General features: G+C 37.5%; 2 protein-coding genes across 3 annotated transcripts; both read right to left on the reverse strand.

The window, feature by feature from the left end:
• Window positions 1-180: 180 nt before the first annotated feature.
• LOC114527278 (neurofilament heavy polypeptide-like) lies at window positions 181-1,761 on the reverse strand. Its single transcript, XM_028548935.1, has 4 exons — window positions 1,622-1,761; window positions 1,079-1,540; window positions 536-997; window positions 181-455 (listed from the first exon to the last, which is right to left on the reverse strand). Exons 1-4 carry the CDS (start codon window positions 1,727-1,729, stop codon window positions 369-371), a joined length of 1,119 nt encoding a protein of 372 aa, XP_028404736.1. The 5' UTR covers window positions 1,730-1,761; the 3' UTR covers window positions 181-368.
• Window positions 1,762-3,172: 1,411 nt separating this feature from the next.
• On the reverse strand, window positions 3,173-17,689 carry LOC114527277 (titin-like). Of its 2 annotated transcripts, none has more exons than XM_028548934.1 (9): window positions 17,548-17,689; window positions 15,472-16,075; window positions 14,095-15,310; window positions 13,602-13,895; window positions 12,884-13,372; window positions 12,614-12,805; window positions 7,314-7,778; window positions 3,538-7,095; window positions 3,173-3,402 (listed from the first exon to the last, which is right to left on the reverse strand). In XM_028548934.1, exons 2-9 carry the CDS (start codon window positions 16,044-16,046, stop codon window positions 3,211-3,213), a joined length of 6,981 nt encoding a protein of 2,326 aa, XP_028404735.1. In that variant the 5' UTR covers window positions 16,047-16,075; window positions 17,548-17,689; the 3' UTR covers window positions 3,173-3,210. The 2 variants fall into 2 exon arrangements, with proteins under 2 accessions (XP_028404735.1, XP_028404734.1); XM_028548933.1 differs by having other exon boundaries at window positions 12,614-12,811.
• Window positions 17,690-18,611: the final 922 nt, after the last annotated feature.

The raw sequence follows: 18,611 nt of genomic DNA on the forward strand, positions 1-18,611 counted from the left end.
CTGGTCTTTTCTCAACCGCTCAACGTAAGTTCTTTCTGAATCCTTTTGGGTTTTCTCGTAGTCAGTAACATCAAGCTTGCCAACTTTGATAATTTCTTCTCTCATTTGCACTCCAGGAACTTTGTCAGCTTCATACGGAGTTTTCATATCCTCACGCTTGGCTTCACCTCATCTTCCTAACAACGTCACGTTTCAATATTTCTTCTTTTTCCTCTGGAGCTTCTTCAATCACAATACGTCCAATATCAAGATCTTTGGGATATCGTGGTTTTTCTGTTTCCTCTATTTGAGCTATATCTTCTCTGCTGACAGTAATCTTCTCAGCAGTTACGCGTTGCTGAGTGATTTCAGTATCATCTGTTCGAGATTTAGTCGTAGGTATAGGCTTTGTCAAATTCTTCGCCTTGCGGACGATAATGATCAATTCTTTCTTCCTTTTTCTTATCATATCTGGGCTGTAAGATACAATATGTTTTCAAGATCAAGAACGGCCTATGATGGAGTTTTTAACAATTCTGGTTTTCCATCAACTTACCTTCTGATCTTTTCTCAACCGCTCAACGTAAGTTCTTTCTGAATCCTTTTGGGTTTTCTCGTAGTCAGTAACATCAAGCTTTCCAACTTTGATAATTTCTTCTCTCATTTGCACTCCAGGAACTTTTTCAGCTTCATACGGAGTTTTCATATCCTCACGTCTTGGCTTCACCTCATCTCTCCTAACAACGTCACGTTTCAATATTTCTTCTTTTTCCTCTGGAGCTTCTTCAATCACAATACGTCCAATATCAAGATCTTTGGGATATCGTGGTTTTTCTGTTTCCTCTATTTGAGTTATATCTTCTCTGCTGACAGTAATCTTCTCAGCAGTTACGCGTTGCTGAGTGATTTCAGTGTCATCTGTTCGAGATTTATAGTCGTAGGTATAGGCTTTGTCAAATTCTTCGCCTTGCGGACGATAATGATCAATTCTTTCTTCCTTTTTCTTATCATATCTGGGCTGTAAGATGCAATATGTTCTCAAGGTCAAGAACTACCTATGATGGAGTTTTTAACAATTCTGGTTTTTCCATCAACTTACCTTCTGGTCTTTTCTCAACCGCTCAACGTAAGTTCTTTCTGAATCCTTTTGGGTTTTCTCGTAGTCAGTAACATCAAGCTTTCCAACTTTGATAATTTCTTCTCTCATTTGCACTCCAGGAACTTTTTCAGCTTTATACGGAGTTTTCATATCCTCACGCCTTGGCTTCACCTCATCTTTCTTAACAACGTCACGTTTCAATATTTCTTCTTTTTCCTCTGGAGCTTCTTCAATCACAATACGTCCAATATCAAGATCTTTGGGATATCGTGGTTTTTCTGTTTCCTCTATTTGAGCTATATCTTCTCTGCTGACAGTAATCTTCTCAGCAGTTACGCGTTGCTGAGTGATTTCAGTATCATCTGTTCGAGATTTATAGTCGTAGGTATAGGCTTTGTCAAATTCTTCGCCTTGCGGACGATAATGATCAATTCTTTCTTCCTTTTTCTTATCATATCTGGGCTGTAAGATACAATATGTTTTCAAGATCAAGAACGGCCTATGATGGAGTTTTTAACAATTCTGGTTTTTCCATCAACTTACCTTCTGATCTTTTCTCAACCGCTCAACGTAAGTTCTTTCTGAATCCTTTTGGGTTTTCTCGTAGTCAGTAACATCAAGCTTTCCAACTTTGATAATTTCTTCTCTCATTTGCACTCCAGGAACTTTTTCAGCTTCATACGGAGTTTCATATCCTCACGTCTTGGCTTCACCTCATCTCTCCTAACAACGTCACGTTTCAATATTTCTTCTTTTTCCTCTGGAGCTTCTTCAATCACAATACGTCCAATATCAAGATCTTTGGGATATCGTGGTTTTTCTGTTTCCTCTATTTGAGTTATCATTCTCTGCTGACAGTAATCTTCTCAGCAGTTACGCGTTGCTGAGTGATTTCAGTGTCATCTGTTCGAGATTTATAGTCGTAGGTATAGGCTTTGTCAAATTCTTCGCCTTGCGGACGATAATGATCAATTCTTTTTTCCTTTTTCTTATCATATCTGGGCTGTAAGATACAATATGTTCTCAAGGTCAAGAACTACCTATGATAGAGTTTTTAACAATTCTGGTTTCTCCATCAACTTACCTTCTGGTCTTTTCTCAACCGCTCAACGTAAGTTCTTTCTGAATCCTTTGGGTTTTCTCGTAGTCAGTAACATCAAGCTTGCCAACTTTGATAATTTCTTCTCTCATTTGCACTCCAGGAACTTTGTCAGCTTCATACGGAGTTTTCATATCCTCACGTCTTGGCTTCACCTCATCTCTCCTAACAACGTCACGTTTCAATATTTCTTCTTTTTTCTCTGGAGCTTCTTCAATCACAATACGTCCAATATCAAGATCTTTGGGATATCGTGGTTTTTCTGTTTCCTCTATTTGAGTTCTATCTTCTCTGCTGACAGTAATCTTCTCAGCAGTTACGCGTTGCTGAGTGATTTCAGTTTCATCTGTTCGAGATTTGTAGTCGTAGGTATAGGCTTTGTCAAATTCTTCGCCTTGCGGACGATAATGATCAATTCTTTCTTCCTTTTTCTTATCATATCTGGGCTGTAAGATACAATATGTTTTCAAGATCAAGAACGACTCTATGATAGAGTTTTTAACAATTCTGGTTTTTCCATCAACTTACCTTCTGGTCTTTTCTCAACCGCTCAACGTAAGTTCTTTCTGAATCCTTTTGTGTTTTCTCGTAGTCAGTAACATCAAGCTTTCCAACTTTGATAATTTCTTCTCTCATTTGCACTCCAGGAACTTTTTCAGCTTCATACGGAGTTTTCATATCCTCACGTCTTGGCTTCACCTCATCTCTCCTAACAACGTCACGTTTCAATATTTCTTCTTTTTCCTCTGGAGCTTCTTCAATCACAATACGTCCAATCCGCGGTTCCTCCGGCGCTCTTTTCTCGTGCTTGAAGTCCCTTGTCACCTGGAAAGGAGATTTTTTAACATTATTTATCATTCTAGAAATAAATGTTTACTTTATCTATCTATATCTAGGGGCAAACTTGAAATGTTGGATTAAGCATCGCAATATGGTGGACGAATGTCTGTGAAATAGATAATGATAATGAACTGCGGTGTTGTTTAGGTGTAATAAAATATTGTGTTCATTGTTTTAGATCCTCTGAATTTTTTTAACATGCCTTTCGTGACCATTTAACACTTTCAATCTCTTTAAAACTTTTTTTTGGTTTCTGTCCTGGTTCCACCTGTCTCGCCCCGAGGCCGTGAAGATCAAGTCTTCCAACGTTTGTAATGTTCTCTTGTAGTCTAGTATCAGTCACTCGTTGACTGGTGACAATTTTCTCTTGCTGGTTGTAACTAGGCTGTAAAACAAAAGATGTAATTCATAATCTAGCTATACCTTTTTGTAGCTTCCTTCTTTGTTTGTATCATGCACATGAACGTTTCCTTATTAATGTATTACCCAAATTTATGCAAGTTAATAACATGATGAATACCTTTTGAATTACATCAATTCGATCACATACTATTTTGTCAACAGTTTCAGATTCCATGGCTTTTTCTTCGATTTCAGTAACGTTTATTTTTTCTACTTTAGGGACATTACGTTTAGATCCTACTTTAGAAATCTCTTGCATAGGGGATCTGTCCATTTCTTTTTTCTTTTCGGGAACCTCTTCAACTACAATACGATCGTTGAGATATTTTGGCATTACCATTACTTTCTCTATAGTTGCATGCACGGGTTGCTCGTCAACGTAACTTTTTATTCTTTCCTTAACAGCTTTTGCATCAAAAAATTTCTTTTCCAGATCAAATTTAGCAATTTGGAGCACGTCTTCCTTCGTTCCACCCTTGCAAACATCTTCAGACTTTGTGTCTGTCAAAGTCACCTCAATACTTTTCGGTCTCACTTTTTCTTTCTTTAAATCCGTCCAGGTCTCCGTTTCTTCAATCACAATACGTCCAACATCCAGTTTATTCACATATTTATGCTTCTCTTCCCTTTGTTTTTCAACATCAAGTTGTGTGAATCTTGCTTCCGTGCTCTTTGGTTGAATTACTTCACGCTTTGGAATTTCTTCTTTCGGTCCACTAGTTTCGTCAATTACAATACGACCGATGTCAAGATCTCTAGAGTATCTTGGTTTTTCTTGTTCTCTTCTTTCTGTCATATCATCACTATGGATAGCTACTTTCTCAACAGTGTCTACCGTCTGTATTTTGTTATCATAACTCATAATTCGTTCCCTTGGAGTGATTGGTACCAAAGACCGTTTTTCAAAATCAGTTACATCAAGTTTACCAACTTTGATGCTTTCCTTGATCGGTTCTCTCGGAACCTTCTCAAACTCCTGGCCTGTCAAAGTCACCACAATACTTTTCGGTCTCACGTTTTCTTTCTTTGCATCTGTTGGTGTCTCCTCCCTTTTTTCAAGTGTTTCTTCAATCACAATACGTCCAACATCCAGTTTATTGACATATTTATGCTTGTCTTCCCTTTGTTTTTCAACCTCAAGTTGTGTGAATCTTAATTCCGTGCTCTTTGGTTGAATCACTTCACGCTTTGGAATTTCTTTCTGTCCACAAGTTTCGTCGATTACAATACGACCGATGTCAAGATCTCTAGAGTATCTTGGTTTATCTTGTCTTCTTTCTGTCATATCATCACTATGGATAGCTACTCTCTCAACGGTGTCTACCGTCTGTATTTTGTTATCATAACTCATAATTTGTTTCCTTGGAGTGATTGGTGCCAAAGACTGTTTTTCAAAATCAATTACATCAAGTTTACCAACTTTGATGCTTTCCTTGATCGGTTTTCTCGGAATCTTCTCAAACTCCTGGCTTGTCAAAGTCACTTCAATACTTTTCGGTCTGACTTTTTCTTTCTTTGAATCTGTTGGCCTCTCTTCCGTTTTTTCAAAAGTCTCTTCAATCACAATACGTCCAACATCCAGTTTATTGACATATTTATGCTTCTCCTTTTTTTGGGTTTCAATCTCGCGTGTGAATTTTACTTCCGTGCTCTTTGGTTGAATTACTTCACGCTTTGGAATTTCTTCTTTCGGTCCACAAGTTTCGTCAATTACAATACGACCGATGTCAAGATCTCTAGAGTATCTTGGTTTTTCTTGTTCTCTTCTTTCTGTCATATCATCACTATGGATAGCTACTCTCTCAACGGTATCTACCGTCTGTATTTTGTTATCATAACTCATAATTTGTTCCCTTGGAGTGATTGGTGCCAAAGACTGTTTTTCAAAATCAATTACATCAAGTTTACCAACTTTGATGCCTTGTTTGATCGGTTCTCTCGGAATCTTCTCAAACTCCTGGCTTGTCAAAGTCACCTCAATACTTTTCGGTCTCACTTTTTCTTTCTTCAAATCTGTTGGCCTCTCCTCCGTTTTTTCAAGAGTTTCTTCAATCATAATACGTCCAACATCCAGTTTATCAACATATTTATGCTCCTCTTCTTTTTTGGTTTCAACCTCAAGTTGTGTGAATTTTACTTCCGTGCTCTTTGGTTGAATTACTTCACGCTTTGGAATTTCTTCTTTCTGTCCACAAGTTTCGTCAATTACAATACGACCGATGTCAAGATCTTTAGAGTATCTTGGTTTTTCTTGTTCTATTCTTTCTGTCATATCATCACTATTGATAGCTACTCTCTCAACGGTATCTACGGTCTTTATTTTGTCATCATAACTCATAATTCGTTCTCTTGGAGTGATTGGTACCAAAGACTGTTCTTCAAAATCAGTTACATCAAGTTTACCAACTTTGATGCCTTCCTTGATCGGTTTTCTCGGAATATTCTCAAACTCCTGGCCTGTCAAAGTCACCTCAATACTTTTCGGTCTGACTTTTTCTTTCTTTGAATCTGTTGGACTCTCTTCCGTTTTTTCAAAAGTTTCTTCAATCACAATACGTCCAACATCCAGTTTATTAACATATTTATGCTCCTCTACTCTTTGTTTCTCGACCTCAAGTTGTGTGAATTTTACTTCCGTGCTCTTTTGTTGAATCATTTCACGCTTTGGAATTTCTTCTTTCGGTCCACAAGTTTCTTCGATTACAATACGACCGATGTCAAGATCTCTAGAGTATTTTGGTTTTTCTTGTTCTCTTTCTGTCATATCATCACTATGGATAGCTACTCTCTCAATGGTATCTACGGTCTTTATTTTGTTATCATAACTCATAATTCGTTCTCTTGGAGTGATTGGTGCCAAAGACTGTTTTTCAAAATCAGTTACATCAAGTTTACCAACTTTAATGCTTTCCTTGATCGGTTCTTTCGGAGTCTTCTCAAACTCCTGGCCTGTCAAAGTCACCTCAATACTTTTTGGTCTCACTTTTTCTTTCTTTGAATCTGTTGGCCTCTCCTCCGTTTTTTCAAGTGTTTCTTCAATCACAATACGTCCAACATCCAGTTTATTGACATATTTATGCTTCTCCTTTTTTTGGGTTTCAACTTCGCGTTGTGTGAATTTTACTTCCGTGCTCTTTGATTGAATTACTTCACGCTTTGGAATTTCTTCTTTTTGTCCACTAGTTTCGTCAATTACAATACGACCGATGTCAAGATCTCTAGAGTATCTTGGTTTTTCTTGTTCTCTTTCTGTCATATTATCACTATGGATAGCTACTCTCTCAACGGTGTCTACCGTCTGTATTTTGTCATCATAACTCATAATTCGTTCTTTTGGAGTGATTGGTACCAAAGAGTGTTTTTCAAAATCAGTTACATCAAGTTTACCAACTTTGATGCCTTCCTTGATCGGTTCTCTCGGAGTCTTCTCAAACTCCTGGCCTGTCAAAGTCGCATCAATAGTTTTCGGTCTCGCTTTTTCTTTCTCCAAATCTGTTGACCTCTCCTCCGTTTTTTCAAGAGTTTCTTCAATCATAATACGTCCAACATCCAGTTTATCAACATATTCATGCTTCTCTTCTCTCTGTTTTTTTAAATGGTGTTTGCGGTTTATTCGTTTTCTTTCGACAGGTGCTTTTTCTTGAATGACGTATTCATCAATCGCCTTTCCGTCGGGCTGTGTTATAGTGTTAGAGAAAGAAATAAAGTTAAAAGTTGACTTTTTGGAACATAAAGTCGATTTAAAAGCTTGTGGTAATTTTGAGAAAGGTCTTACTTATCCTTTGTACCCAGTGTAAAAATATGATATTTTATATTCATACTACTGTTACGAAGACGTTCGTGAGGTCACCATTGACTGAAATTTATAAAGAAGTGCTCTAAATATTAGTTTACCTTTCGCGCATCATCTGCGTATGTCTTGGCTCTTTCCTCTTCATATTTGAGCTGCGAGAAGCGCTTTTCCTGACAAGTTACGTCAAGTTTTCCGATTTTTATGACTTCATGTTTGATAAAATCACCAGAGAGATCTTCTTCTTCTTCATGTCTGGTTAGTGAGACTTCGACACTCTTTTGTACCTTTTCAATTTTGTTAACGTCACGTATTTCTTTCTTTTCCTCTGAGAATTCTTCAATCATAAGGCGGCCAACATCGAAGTCTTTTGGATACTGTGCGACGTGTTTTATTCCGAGTACTTCAGATTTGGAAGTATCTCGGCTTTCTTCAGGATATTCTTCAATTAGAATACTTCCAATTTTTAAATCCTTCGTGTACCTTGGCTCTTCTGCCTCGTCTTGGCCAAACCCCTTAAACTCGATGCGATCAATATTTTGTGGTCTTGGTGCTTCAATCCTTTTTATCTAAAAGGAAAAAATACTTAAATTGAAATAATACTGAAAATTATCTAAAATATTTTTTAATAATATGAACTTTGCCATGAAATATGAACTTGAAATGCTGAACATTGCCAATTATGCCAATGTTATTAGTTTATTAACTACCCGTTATACATCAGTTAGCAGTAGTGTGACATCAGTTGAATAACGACACCATCATTCTGAAATATACTGAAAACTATCTTCATTAAAATGCAAAATTGCAGAATTAGGTTATCAGAATGATGTATTTTGGAGTACTACGATTAAACTACGATTTAACAACAAGCCCCTGATAATTTAAAACCATTCGCTCGTTTGGATCTATAAAAAAGACGGTAATCGCCGCAAAAGTTAGTAGTGTTCAAATGCCCTATATTCCTTTCTTATATTCCCGACGATTCCTTTTGTTTACGTGAGCATTTGAACGGCCAAGATGCTTACAATATATGACATCCGGTGAGCTATTTGCGTGAATGAAAGGTTTAGAGTAGTTCTGCCAACATCGAAACCTGCTAACGTAGAACGACTGCCACGTAGGAAGAATTGTATAAATGTGGAGATTTCCTCAAAAACTTTAAAACGAGCACATCGCCTTATTGGAGGGTAACATTTCTAATGCTATTGTAATTGTATGCACAATGCTATTGTAATGATTATACGTTGGGCTGCATTGGTATGCATGTATTGAAAAGAGCAGGAACGTTCGACAGGGGAGGGCGACCAATTAACGCATCTCACGATGACGAATTGACGCAAGATCTCATAACGCTCACTGTTTTCAATTTATAGGCTAAATTTACTATTTTTATTGCTTTTCACGTTGTTTTCATTTTTAAACCTGTTTAAGAAAATTGAGTACCACAAGTACCATAAAAATGGCGAGTGTTTGAGAGTCATTATGAGAAAGGTCTTTTAATTGCGCCTAATCCAATAGCTCTATAACGATAAGAATGTTTAGAGGGATTACAATATCCCTTTATATTAAATGTACTAAAATACAGATAAAAGTATACCTTATTTTTTTAAGCTTTCGAGTTAACCGTTTTCAACACCTCTATTTTACTCGTATACACTCTGAATTGTTGCAGCGTTGACAGGTGTCCAAATCTGTCTGTGAAACTTTTCATAAAAGTTCTTAGTGCTTAAGTAGCAATAAGGAATTTTACCTTTCTTCGGAAGTAATCGTTTGTTAAAGTTTTGTTTTCTTTGCAGAAGGGTGGTGTTTCCGTCTACCTGAGGTTCCTGTGATGGTTTGGGTTGAAATCATCAGGCGAGATAACAAATTTTCTTCTCTACAAATGAAAGAAGATATTATTATGGTTTACTGTCAGAACGTGGCTAATTTAAGCAAGAACTTACACGAAACGCGGAAATCCTAAAATGGTTAAATTTGGGGTAAGTGAATTTTTCTTCTCGATATATCCAATATCTATTTTATCTGCAATGCTCACGGTTCAACAGGAGACTGGAGGACGCTGCATGCAGCTAAAAAAACTTGAACAGTCGCGCAGTATCTTAGCTCAGGAAGACGTCACGCAGTAGCTTAAATTTTGTGCAGATGGTCTGAGATGGACTCGTGATGAATTTAAGTAAATCAATTTAGTTTACTTGCCATCATAGAACTTTCTGCAGGTTCAATTGGAATAAAATATCTCTCTTCCAGTGTTTTCGATTCAGCATCAGTCAAGTCATTATTCATGATCTTGACCTTGATTTCTACGTCTCCCGCGCTCGGCCTGAAGGCTACTTTCGAATGGTCTCTTTCAAAGATCTTTCTCTGATCGTATCTGGTTTTATCTTTATTGTTTGTATCTAGTTTCTTTAACATCTCCTCGATGTTTAGATCGTCAAAATAATCATCGGGTTTCACTGTCTTCTATATAAATCATGATTGTTTAGTTTATTAATGGATTTAAAAGCGATTCACGTATTATTTTGAAAATATTATTCTCTTTGAAACAAAGAGCATTGCCAAACGATAAATTAGCTTCAATTGAAGACACACAATGAATTCGATATTCGCCAATTTACCTTTTTTATCTTATGTACGCTTTTATTATCCTTGGGTGTTTGAAGTTCTCTACTCCTTTGATTAATCTTTGTCACATCAAACTTGCCCACTTTCAATGCATTTCCTTTCACACTTTCTCTTTCATTCCTGTGCAATCGGTAGGTTATTGGCGATATGTCAACTTCTCGTCGAATTTTGCTCATTTTCGTCTCCCGTATTGTGTATCTTTTGTTCATAATATTCTGAGAAGTATTTGGTTGATCAACAGTCGTGATGTTGTTGAGACCTTGGTTCTTTTGTGGATGAAGTTTTACACCGCCGATGCATTTAGAGCCAGCGTAACCAATCCGTTCAAAATCATCTGACGTACTATCCACTGCTGTCTAAAATACAATTTCAATAGCTTAAGTTTATAATCGAGACATCCCCATATGTCTTATCTCACCTGGTCACCCCAAAGGAGATAAATGGGCTGTGATGTAGTTATTCTATTCCGTAACCAGGCTCGTGCAAAAACCCGGAAGAAAGTTAATGCACTTTACCTTTTTCGTATTGTGCATACTTCTGTTTTCTTTTCCCATTGTCTGGGGTTGTTTGTTCCTTTGTTCAATCTTCGTCACGTCAAGTTTTCCAACTTTCAATGTTCTTTCTTTCGCACTTGTTCTCCCTCTGTCGTTACTTGGGATGGTCGTTGCTGATTTATTTGGATATTTTTTCTCGTCTACACGTTGTATTTTTGACTTTTTGCCTTCTTTATTGTTTTGGTTCATTTCCTGGCAATCTTTTTCAAAATCCGTGTACTTTGAGATCAGGTTGTTGATCCATTCTAATTCTTCTGATGTACTATTTCTCCCAGTCCCGTCCTTGAATACAAATATTGTACGATCAAGTCACAAACGGTTGGCAAGCATGTCATTGCTCAGTGACAGCAGTACTTTATCATTTAAAGCGATTTCGTTTCTTTCCTACTAGTTGGAAACTAAAACAATGGAGTGGTCAAAGGAGATATGCATTCTTATATTCCGGCGAAAACTATACTCTGGTTAATCAACTACACGTTTCATAGTTACTCCAAAATCTCTGATTGTGGTTGGTTAAATTTAACTGCTTTTTTATACAGCTGTTACCTGACAATATATCTCCTTTGAAATCCCCCCCCTTTGGTTGCGCGAGGATGAAAAATTACAATATTTTTACCTTCTTCTTAGGATATATTCTACTTTCTTTATCCATGATTTGACGTTCTTCGCCCCTTTGTTCTATCTTCGTAACGTCAAGTTTTCCTACTTTTAATGTACTTTCATTCGTACCAGCTCTCACAATTCCATTCATTGTTGTTGATTCGTCGTTTTCTGTTTGATGTATTTTAGTCTGTGGTGGTTCTTGTTTTTCCAGGCCTTCCTCGATTATTATACGATCAATTTCAATTTTTCTCGCATTTTTTGTCTTTTCTTGTTCATGAAACGAGTCTCTGTTGACCTTAACAGTCACAGGGGCGCCCTGGTCACCCTTAATCATAATATTGTGAGGATTTTGCTCTTTCTGGGAATAAAGAAGTGAGTGCGTGGGTAAGTGTGTGGTTTATTACACGCATTACGTGCAATAAACTAAATTATTACGTTCCAAACACGGTATATTTTGAATGCAAATCCTGAAATATCGGTACGCATGGTACCAGCCGAGCAGTGCAATGAAACAGATGGATGTTTAATATTTGGTCGCATAAAAAAAATGAAAGGATTGCCATTAGCATAATAAATTTCTCCTCAGCGATAAGTGTGTTTTGCTCATGGGTAAAAGACAGGAATTCACGGGAAACAATTTCGGTTTTGAAATCGAATACATGGCTTGTAGTTGTATATCATTTCAATTCTCATCCTGCACTTGTGGTAACAAATCATTCATTGATTGCGGTGAATGTTATCGTTTGGTTTCGAACCTAAGCATTTAGTCTACATTGTATAATATATTGTACCAATTGATCATACCATTACCATTTTTCCATTTCTTCCATGTGTAAACTCTGCAGCCATTTCTTTCGTGTTTTTTGATTCCATAAACGTTTTCTCGCTTTGGATCACATCAGCATTACAGACTATGATTGCGTCTTCTTTAGCTTCGCGCTAGCAAAGTAGTATCTTCAGTTATTAATGCGCTGTTCTTTGGTGCACAAGATGTGCAATAACAATGCCCAAGCATAAATTAGGCATGTGATTCAACTTTTTTTCCACTAGATTGTGTTCTTTTTTGGAATTAAAAAAGTTATCCTCAGGCAAAATCGTTGAATAAAGCTTTAATTTTAAATCAACATGTAAACTGTGATCACACCCTTCAATTCCCTTTATTCATATCAATATTACCTGTAATCATGACAGCGCCAATAGACACTCAATCGTTTTTACCTGAATTTACCTGGATTTACCTGAATTTACCTGAAGAAAGGGCACGGACTGTCCGTACTTACGCCACGTGCAATGAGAAATGTCAATATTTCCGTTACACGTACAGTAAACCTGAGTATGATGCATGAAACCCCCCTGAAGATCCATATTTCATTGGAAAGCTTGTGTCGAATTTATTACAAAACGATAGATTTATAGAGAAGAGAATTAGAGAACCCGCTATGTAATAGCGATTGAGATGATCTGATTCCAACATTTCAAGTTCATTTTCATTTTTATATAATATTAAATGTGATACTCTACTTTTATCACTCGTTGTAGCACAAAATTTTCTACTTACCTGATATCTATAAAATACAACCAGAAACTACCTAGTTAAAAGCGTACGTAACCTTCTACTATACCTTGCGAGATCTTTCCAATCCTTCTTTATATTTTGTCACTCTTTCATCCAATTTTTTTGATTCTTCGGGAGCCAACTCGAACTCTTCTGTTCGCCATGTGCCAAGATTTGTCGTTGCTTTTTCCACTTGATGTTTTGAAGTTTCTTTCATATCACGTCTCGTTGTTTCTCTGGTTTTAGTCCTTTCTTCGTCCTGAAAGTAACATTGTGGCAACAGAATTATCAAAACAGAATATAAAAAGATAAAAAAGGTTATCGTTTTATCACATACCTGCTGGCTGCCATCAACGCTGTCGATTTGCTGTGCCACGCCCTTTCTTGTGTCTATAGAGGCGAGATCACTTCGACGCACTTTGATCACTTCCTCTTTCACATATTCTCGTGGAATCACTTCGTGTCTGGTCGCGACCACTTCTTGTTTTGTCGTCGGGACTTCAGGTTTTTTCTTTTTGACAACTTCTCTCAGCGGTTCTTCTCGTTTAGGTTCAATGGGAGGACTCGTCACAAGTAAACTACCAATGTGCTGTTGTAATGGATAACCTCTGCTTTTTTTCGGTAATTCCTCCACATCTATGTCTTCAATGCGTCCTACATGTGGTTCACGTTTCACTCCTTTCTGTGTTTTTACCGTTTCGTCTATGACAAATTTTCCAATATCTGCCTTTTCAGTTGTTTGCCTTTGTACTTTTGTCACATGCTTGGTTGGTCTTTCATATTTCACCTCAATTGTGTCCTTCTTCCGTTTAAGCCCTTGTTGACGCTGGGAAAAAACGAATATACAGAGTTGATCCTACACTTTGGTGTTAGTTTTTCCTTTCAAGATTTTGGATATTATATGCTACTGTAAATAAAGAACTTTTTCACGTCTTGAAATCATTTGACAAATTCATCTGTCATTAAGATCTTTCGACATTTTAGCTCCCGATAAATTATAGTCATATTTTGAGACTCTTCTCGGACTAAGGGTGTTTAGGCATAAAATATCTTACCTGGCGTTCCTTTTCTTCTGATTCTTTAGTGGCTCTTCTTGGAAATGTGATTTCTTCAACAGTAATGCGCTCAGCTGCCATTGGTTGCTCTGATTTGTAGGTAGAAGGAAGCTTCCTGGTCGTCTCTATTCTTCCGTATGTTAGATCATCTCCACGGTAGGTAACTTGCACAGGTTGTTCTTTTGGTTCTTCTCGTATGCCTGGTTTGATCTCTTCTGGTTTATCAGATCGTCTGTAGTCAACATGGGTTGTTTTTAACTTCTTCACCGTTCTTCGTGTCTCGGGATAATCTTCCTAATTTTTTAAAAAATGGGACAGTTTACACTGATTTAGCCGCTACCTCGAAAGCCAGACTCTTTTAATTTAGCCGTTAAGGATCCTCTGTAGTATTCTATGGTAGTATTCCACTAAGAAATGCTTTTATATTTTTTCTTTTCAAAATTTATTTAATGAATTATAAGCTTCTAGTGAGAGTGGATTATCAGTAGCCTACCTCTGATGTTAAGGAGTCCATTTCGATGTCATCAATACGACCAACATGGATGGTTTGCTTCGATTTCTCACTTTCATCAAGTTCTTTCCTGAATCGTACCTGAGTTGTGTGGTCTTCATAAATTTTAGTTTCCATCCTTTCCTCCACTTTTGGCTTTCGGGGTTCTTTGACGTACTCTACGACAATTTTGTCGGATGCCTGTTTCTTAGCCAAATCTTTCGTCTCCCTCGTCATGTCGTACTCTGATGTGTCATATGATCTGATATCTTTTACTTCAAGTGGTTTTACCTTCGGCTTCTTTTCTTGCACTTCAGTTTTTTGATACTGAACAACGATGGGCTGCGGAGGTTGGTCAACGGTCTGTGTACTCTTATAAGCTTGTTCAGTAGAAACAGTCAGCGGTGGGGAAGGATCTAGACGTACTTGAGTTCCTTCGCTTTTTGTGTCGCGGGAGCTTGTAAATTGCATGGAAACATCTTTAACTTCGGTGGTTTTAACCGTCGTGGTTTCTTTCGCTGGCTTTGGTTGGTGAAGTGGGTGCAAATGTACGGGCAGAGCGCGCACAATTTTTGTTTCAAATTCACGTGTGGGTTTTCTTTGTATTTCGTCGAGCTTCTCTCGTGTTGCCAGTTCTGGGTTGCTCTTCCAACGTTGTGGCTTCATATGAAACTTTGTCTCAGTACGAACAGTTGTTTGAGAGGGTAGATCACCAAATGAGTATGCAGGTTTCAGTGGTTTGAGGTCGATGGGCTTTATCAGATCAATTTTAACTTCAGACAACTTTGTTTCTTTCTTGGAGGAAAGACGATCAGCTGATGCTGAACGCCTTTGTGGCTTCTCGGTCACTAAAGACGGTTCAGATTTCCATTTTCTTGTGAAGATCATACTTTTGGGTTTGACCTCAGGTTCCAATTCCATATCCTGTTGCACACGATAACGTGTTGGGGGTTTAAACACTTGCTCTTTGGGTTTTTCAGGTAAAGTGGTGCTGTCAGTGCTTGTGGAGGATTTTGTTAGATATGGTGTCCAGTCCATCTCATCGTCCTGTGTGGTGCGTGTTGTAGGTTGTTTGTCTGGTGTTGGGATCTTCTCTTGAGGGATTATGCCTTCATCAATCAAATCACTTACAGGTGCTGTTCCAGAGATTCTGATTCTGCTGGTTTCCGTGATCCTTTTCATCTTCAGTATCCCCTTTCGAGGACCAGAGTCCGCGCTTCTGAAAGATAAATATTCGTTTAGCTCACAATAATTTCAATGAGAGCGGACGTGGCTTTCATATTCAAATTTTACTCCAAGTTTGCGCGTGTAGTGAGTCACCACTGACCATAATTTGTGAACAACGGGATTCATGTTATAATTATTTCATTTTAAACCAACCTTGATCGTGGTTCTTTCTGCGGTAAAAGTTGAACTTTCCTTTTCACCTCAATGTTGGGTTTCTTCCAACTTAATTCATCGTAAGATCTGGATCGTCTTTTTCTATCCTCTTGTTCGTCATCTGGTACGCCATAACCTTCGCTGTTCGTTGATTTAAACCGCACACGTCTTTCCAAAGACGACAAGCTTCGAACTTTCTGCAACTTGGCCAGTTTAGGATCTCCGTTCAGCAGATCGCCTTCACTTTGAGCTCGTTTGAGGTCACTGTGATATGGAGGCTGGTTCTCGTCAACTGCTGATGGTTTGTCATCCATTGCCGTGTGCATATCTCTTGGGACTGGTGATGAACTTTGTGCGCGGCGACTGTCAACTCCACCAATATATCGTGTTCTTGGCTGCCGAGTAGAAGTGCCCAGGACTTCCCGGGTTTTACTTGCGGATGATGTACTTGGGACTGGTCTTGATATAACTCTTGCCGTAACTGTACTGCGTACTCGCCTGGTATGTTCAATTTTCTGGATGTCGTCAGGGTCGTCCATACTTTTATAAAAGATGGGATATTTCTTGCTATCCATAGATGTAGAGTGCGATTAATGATCCTTTCCTGTTAAATAAGGGTATAATATTCGATAAACTCGTGACATCAGCCGCAGGAGGCTCTTTTCAATTCAAGAACTGCTGAAAATCGACTTAGCTAGTTTACAATTAATTCGGCATCCATTTTTATGGCATTTTGTTTCTTCTTGGTTTGTGATAAACTTTATTACTTAAAAAGGGTGTTTTATAAGCAAAGGGTATTCTAGGTAGTATATACTCGCAAAGATATAATCTTAATAGAAAAATGATAATTTTAAAACTTTGAACGTAAACGTGTATTTTCAACATCAGTAGATTGATCCCTTTCATACAGGCATCAACTATTAGCGTGCAAAACTCGTTAAAAATTGCGAGGAATAAGACAATTTTTTGCTACTTGCTGGGATTACCACAGCCAATCAAAATGCAGCTTTCTGGATACTATTTAACTAGATTTCTATAGTGATAAGAATTAAAATCAGCTTCTAATTTCTTAGATTATCTAGAATTTACTTTTCAATGCACTATAAAAGTGTCGTCAATTTAACGATAGTTGTGACTTGATTGTATTCATCGCACACCCTGGGGATCTGGTCTGTCATGATCAGTTCACACCAGCGTGTGTGCTCGTGGTTTTGAAAAAAACACAGCTTGAAAAGCAACAGTGTATTGATAATGATATTAGTATTCGTATTAGCATGTGAAAAACATTGATCACAATATACTCATTCGATTAGTAAATCATATCGGCTGGAAGCCTCGCTTATATGAAACGCGAGTCAATGGACACGCGTCTAATTAACGAGGCTTTAAACCCAAAAAGCATTTGTGACGTTATCATCAATGAAAATTATGTATTGTACACAAATATTTTTTGGTATATATTGCCAACCGCAAATTATTAAATCTTTGTGGTTTAAGTATTTTATGATGCATTAAGGACTTCCTGACGTTTGGTATAGCTGAGTTATAGATATCGAGTTGAAGTTCGAAATAGTGTTTACAAAGAGTTTTGCCTTCTCTATTCAAGAAGAACGTCTGTTGCATGCAATTATATACTTGGCATTTAACGCAATAGTTTGCGTAGTTTTTTTGTGTAGTGAAATTAGTTGAGAGCTTCAATTAAGACCAGTCAAGGGTATATCTAAGCAGGAAACATATTATAAGCTTGGTTAATAGAACCGCCGGTAAACGAAACTGACTTTAGTCATGAACAATCTTAAAAAAAGCGAGATTCAATTTGTTGCTGGTAATTTCACATCTAAACTGAAAAACATGCAGAGGATTGCGAGATAGTCATCCCATAGACATTGACGACTGATTCACCTTATATAGGCTTATAGAAAACATTTATATTTTATAAGCATCATTAGAGTTGAAATTATGATGTTTTTTGTGATTAATAAAAGGCATTTACGTTTCTTTGTTCATACGATTTTATCAGTTTTATACAAAAACATAAATTACATAATTGTAGGACACTGTTAGAATAGAACTTACCTTTCGTTATCGTAGGGTTCAGATGTAAATGTCCAGTTGTGTGTTAATGTACCAAGGGGGCGAATGTCTCGTTCAAAGTGATTTTGCTGCTTAGTATACATTAAAATTCACTCAAGTGAACCTTCTTTACGATATAAGGAAGTCTTTGTACTTCGAGTGAAAAAGGAAACTAAATATAACATTATGCTTCAACTGACAATAGTGTTAATATTGCAAATTGTGAAATATTGGCCCTGACTACTTGTCAATCTTGACTTTTTTCAAACCAGTTTATAGACGTCTCATTGACATCGTTGCCTTTAGATGATCAACCTGAATCTACGCTTTAAAGATAAAGTAGCATTCTCTCTATTGGTAGATTCCGGATATATCTATCGAAATTTTGCCCCTTGGCCTGAGATTGCATGGTGAATTTTATTTCTCGTTTAATTTGATACTGAAAAACTAGTTTTGGACAAGGGCTACAACCTTAGATCTTAGTATTGGAAATATTGTACAAGAGTATTCAAAATGTTTTCCTCGTTAGCGGTAATATCTAATTATCGTTATTTCCTGTGCCAATATTACATGACAATGATGATGTTTTAAGTGTCTCGAAATTGTATCACTCTAGATCTTAAGAGAGGAGTCATAATACGGGGTGTAGGCAGAACGGTAAACTCCATGTGCATGTGGAATGAGTACTTGCGTCCAAAAGGCAATTAGGGAAATCAGAAATGAAATACGTTTCGGGCGTTTGCATTAGCGCATGCGGCATGCAGTATAGTTTAGCAACAAGTTACGACAGGGCGAAAACTGCATGGATACTGACGACGAAATATAGTTAATATACGACGGCGATTATGACAGGATAATCATGTAATTCATCCCCCCCCCCTTGCATCTGAATGAGCTGTGTCTTTTTCATATCCTATTTCGTCGTTTTTTGTCAAAACTCATAGGTCGTACGGGTAGCGATTTGGTTTTCATATTTCGAAGTGCCCGTAACAATGAATTACTTCGACTTGCAACTTGCGTGCAAGTGTTTAGAACTCAAAACTTTGTTCCGTATACAACCCTTATAG

This window comes from Dendronephthya gigantea, unplaced genomic scaffold, assembly GCF_004324835.1.
Source record: "Dendronephthya gigantea isolate DGI-Jeju-01 unplaced genomic scaffold, DenGig_1.0 000043F, whole genome shotgun sequence".
In the NCBI taxonomy this organism is placed as follows: Eukaryota; Metazoa; Cnidaria; class Anthozoa; order Malacalcyonacea; family Nephtheidae; genus Dendronephthya; species Dendronephthya gigantea.

Coding starts and splice junctions, on each gene's coding strand:
- LOC114527277 (XM_028548933.1), bottom strand. CDS start 16,046: ATGGATAGCAAGAAATATCCCATCTTTTATAAAAGTATGGACGACCCT. Junction 13,373..13,601: donor CAGAAGAAAAGGAACGCCAG/GTAAGATATTTT, acceptor GTTTTTTCCCAG/CGTCAACAAGGGCTTAAACG. Junction 7,779..12,613: donor GATTGGAAAGATCTCGCAAG/GTATAGTAGAAG, acceptor TTTTCCTTTTAG/ATAAAAAGGATTGAAGCACC.
- LOC114527278 (XM_028548935.1), bottom strand. CDS start 1,729: ATGAGAGAAGAAATTATCAAAGTTGGAAAGCTTGATGTTACTGACTAC. Junction 1,541..1,621: donor GGTTGAGAAAAGATCAGAAG/GTAAGTTGATGG, acceptor TGTATCTTACAG/CCCAGATATGATAAGAAAAA. Junction 998..1,078: donor GGTTGAGAAAAGACCAGAAG/GTAAGTTGATGG, acceptor TGCATCTTACAG/CCCAGATATGATAAGAAAAA.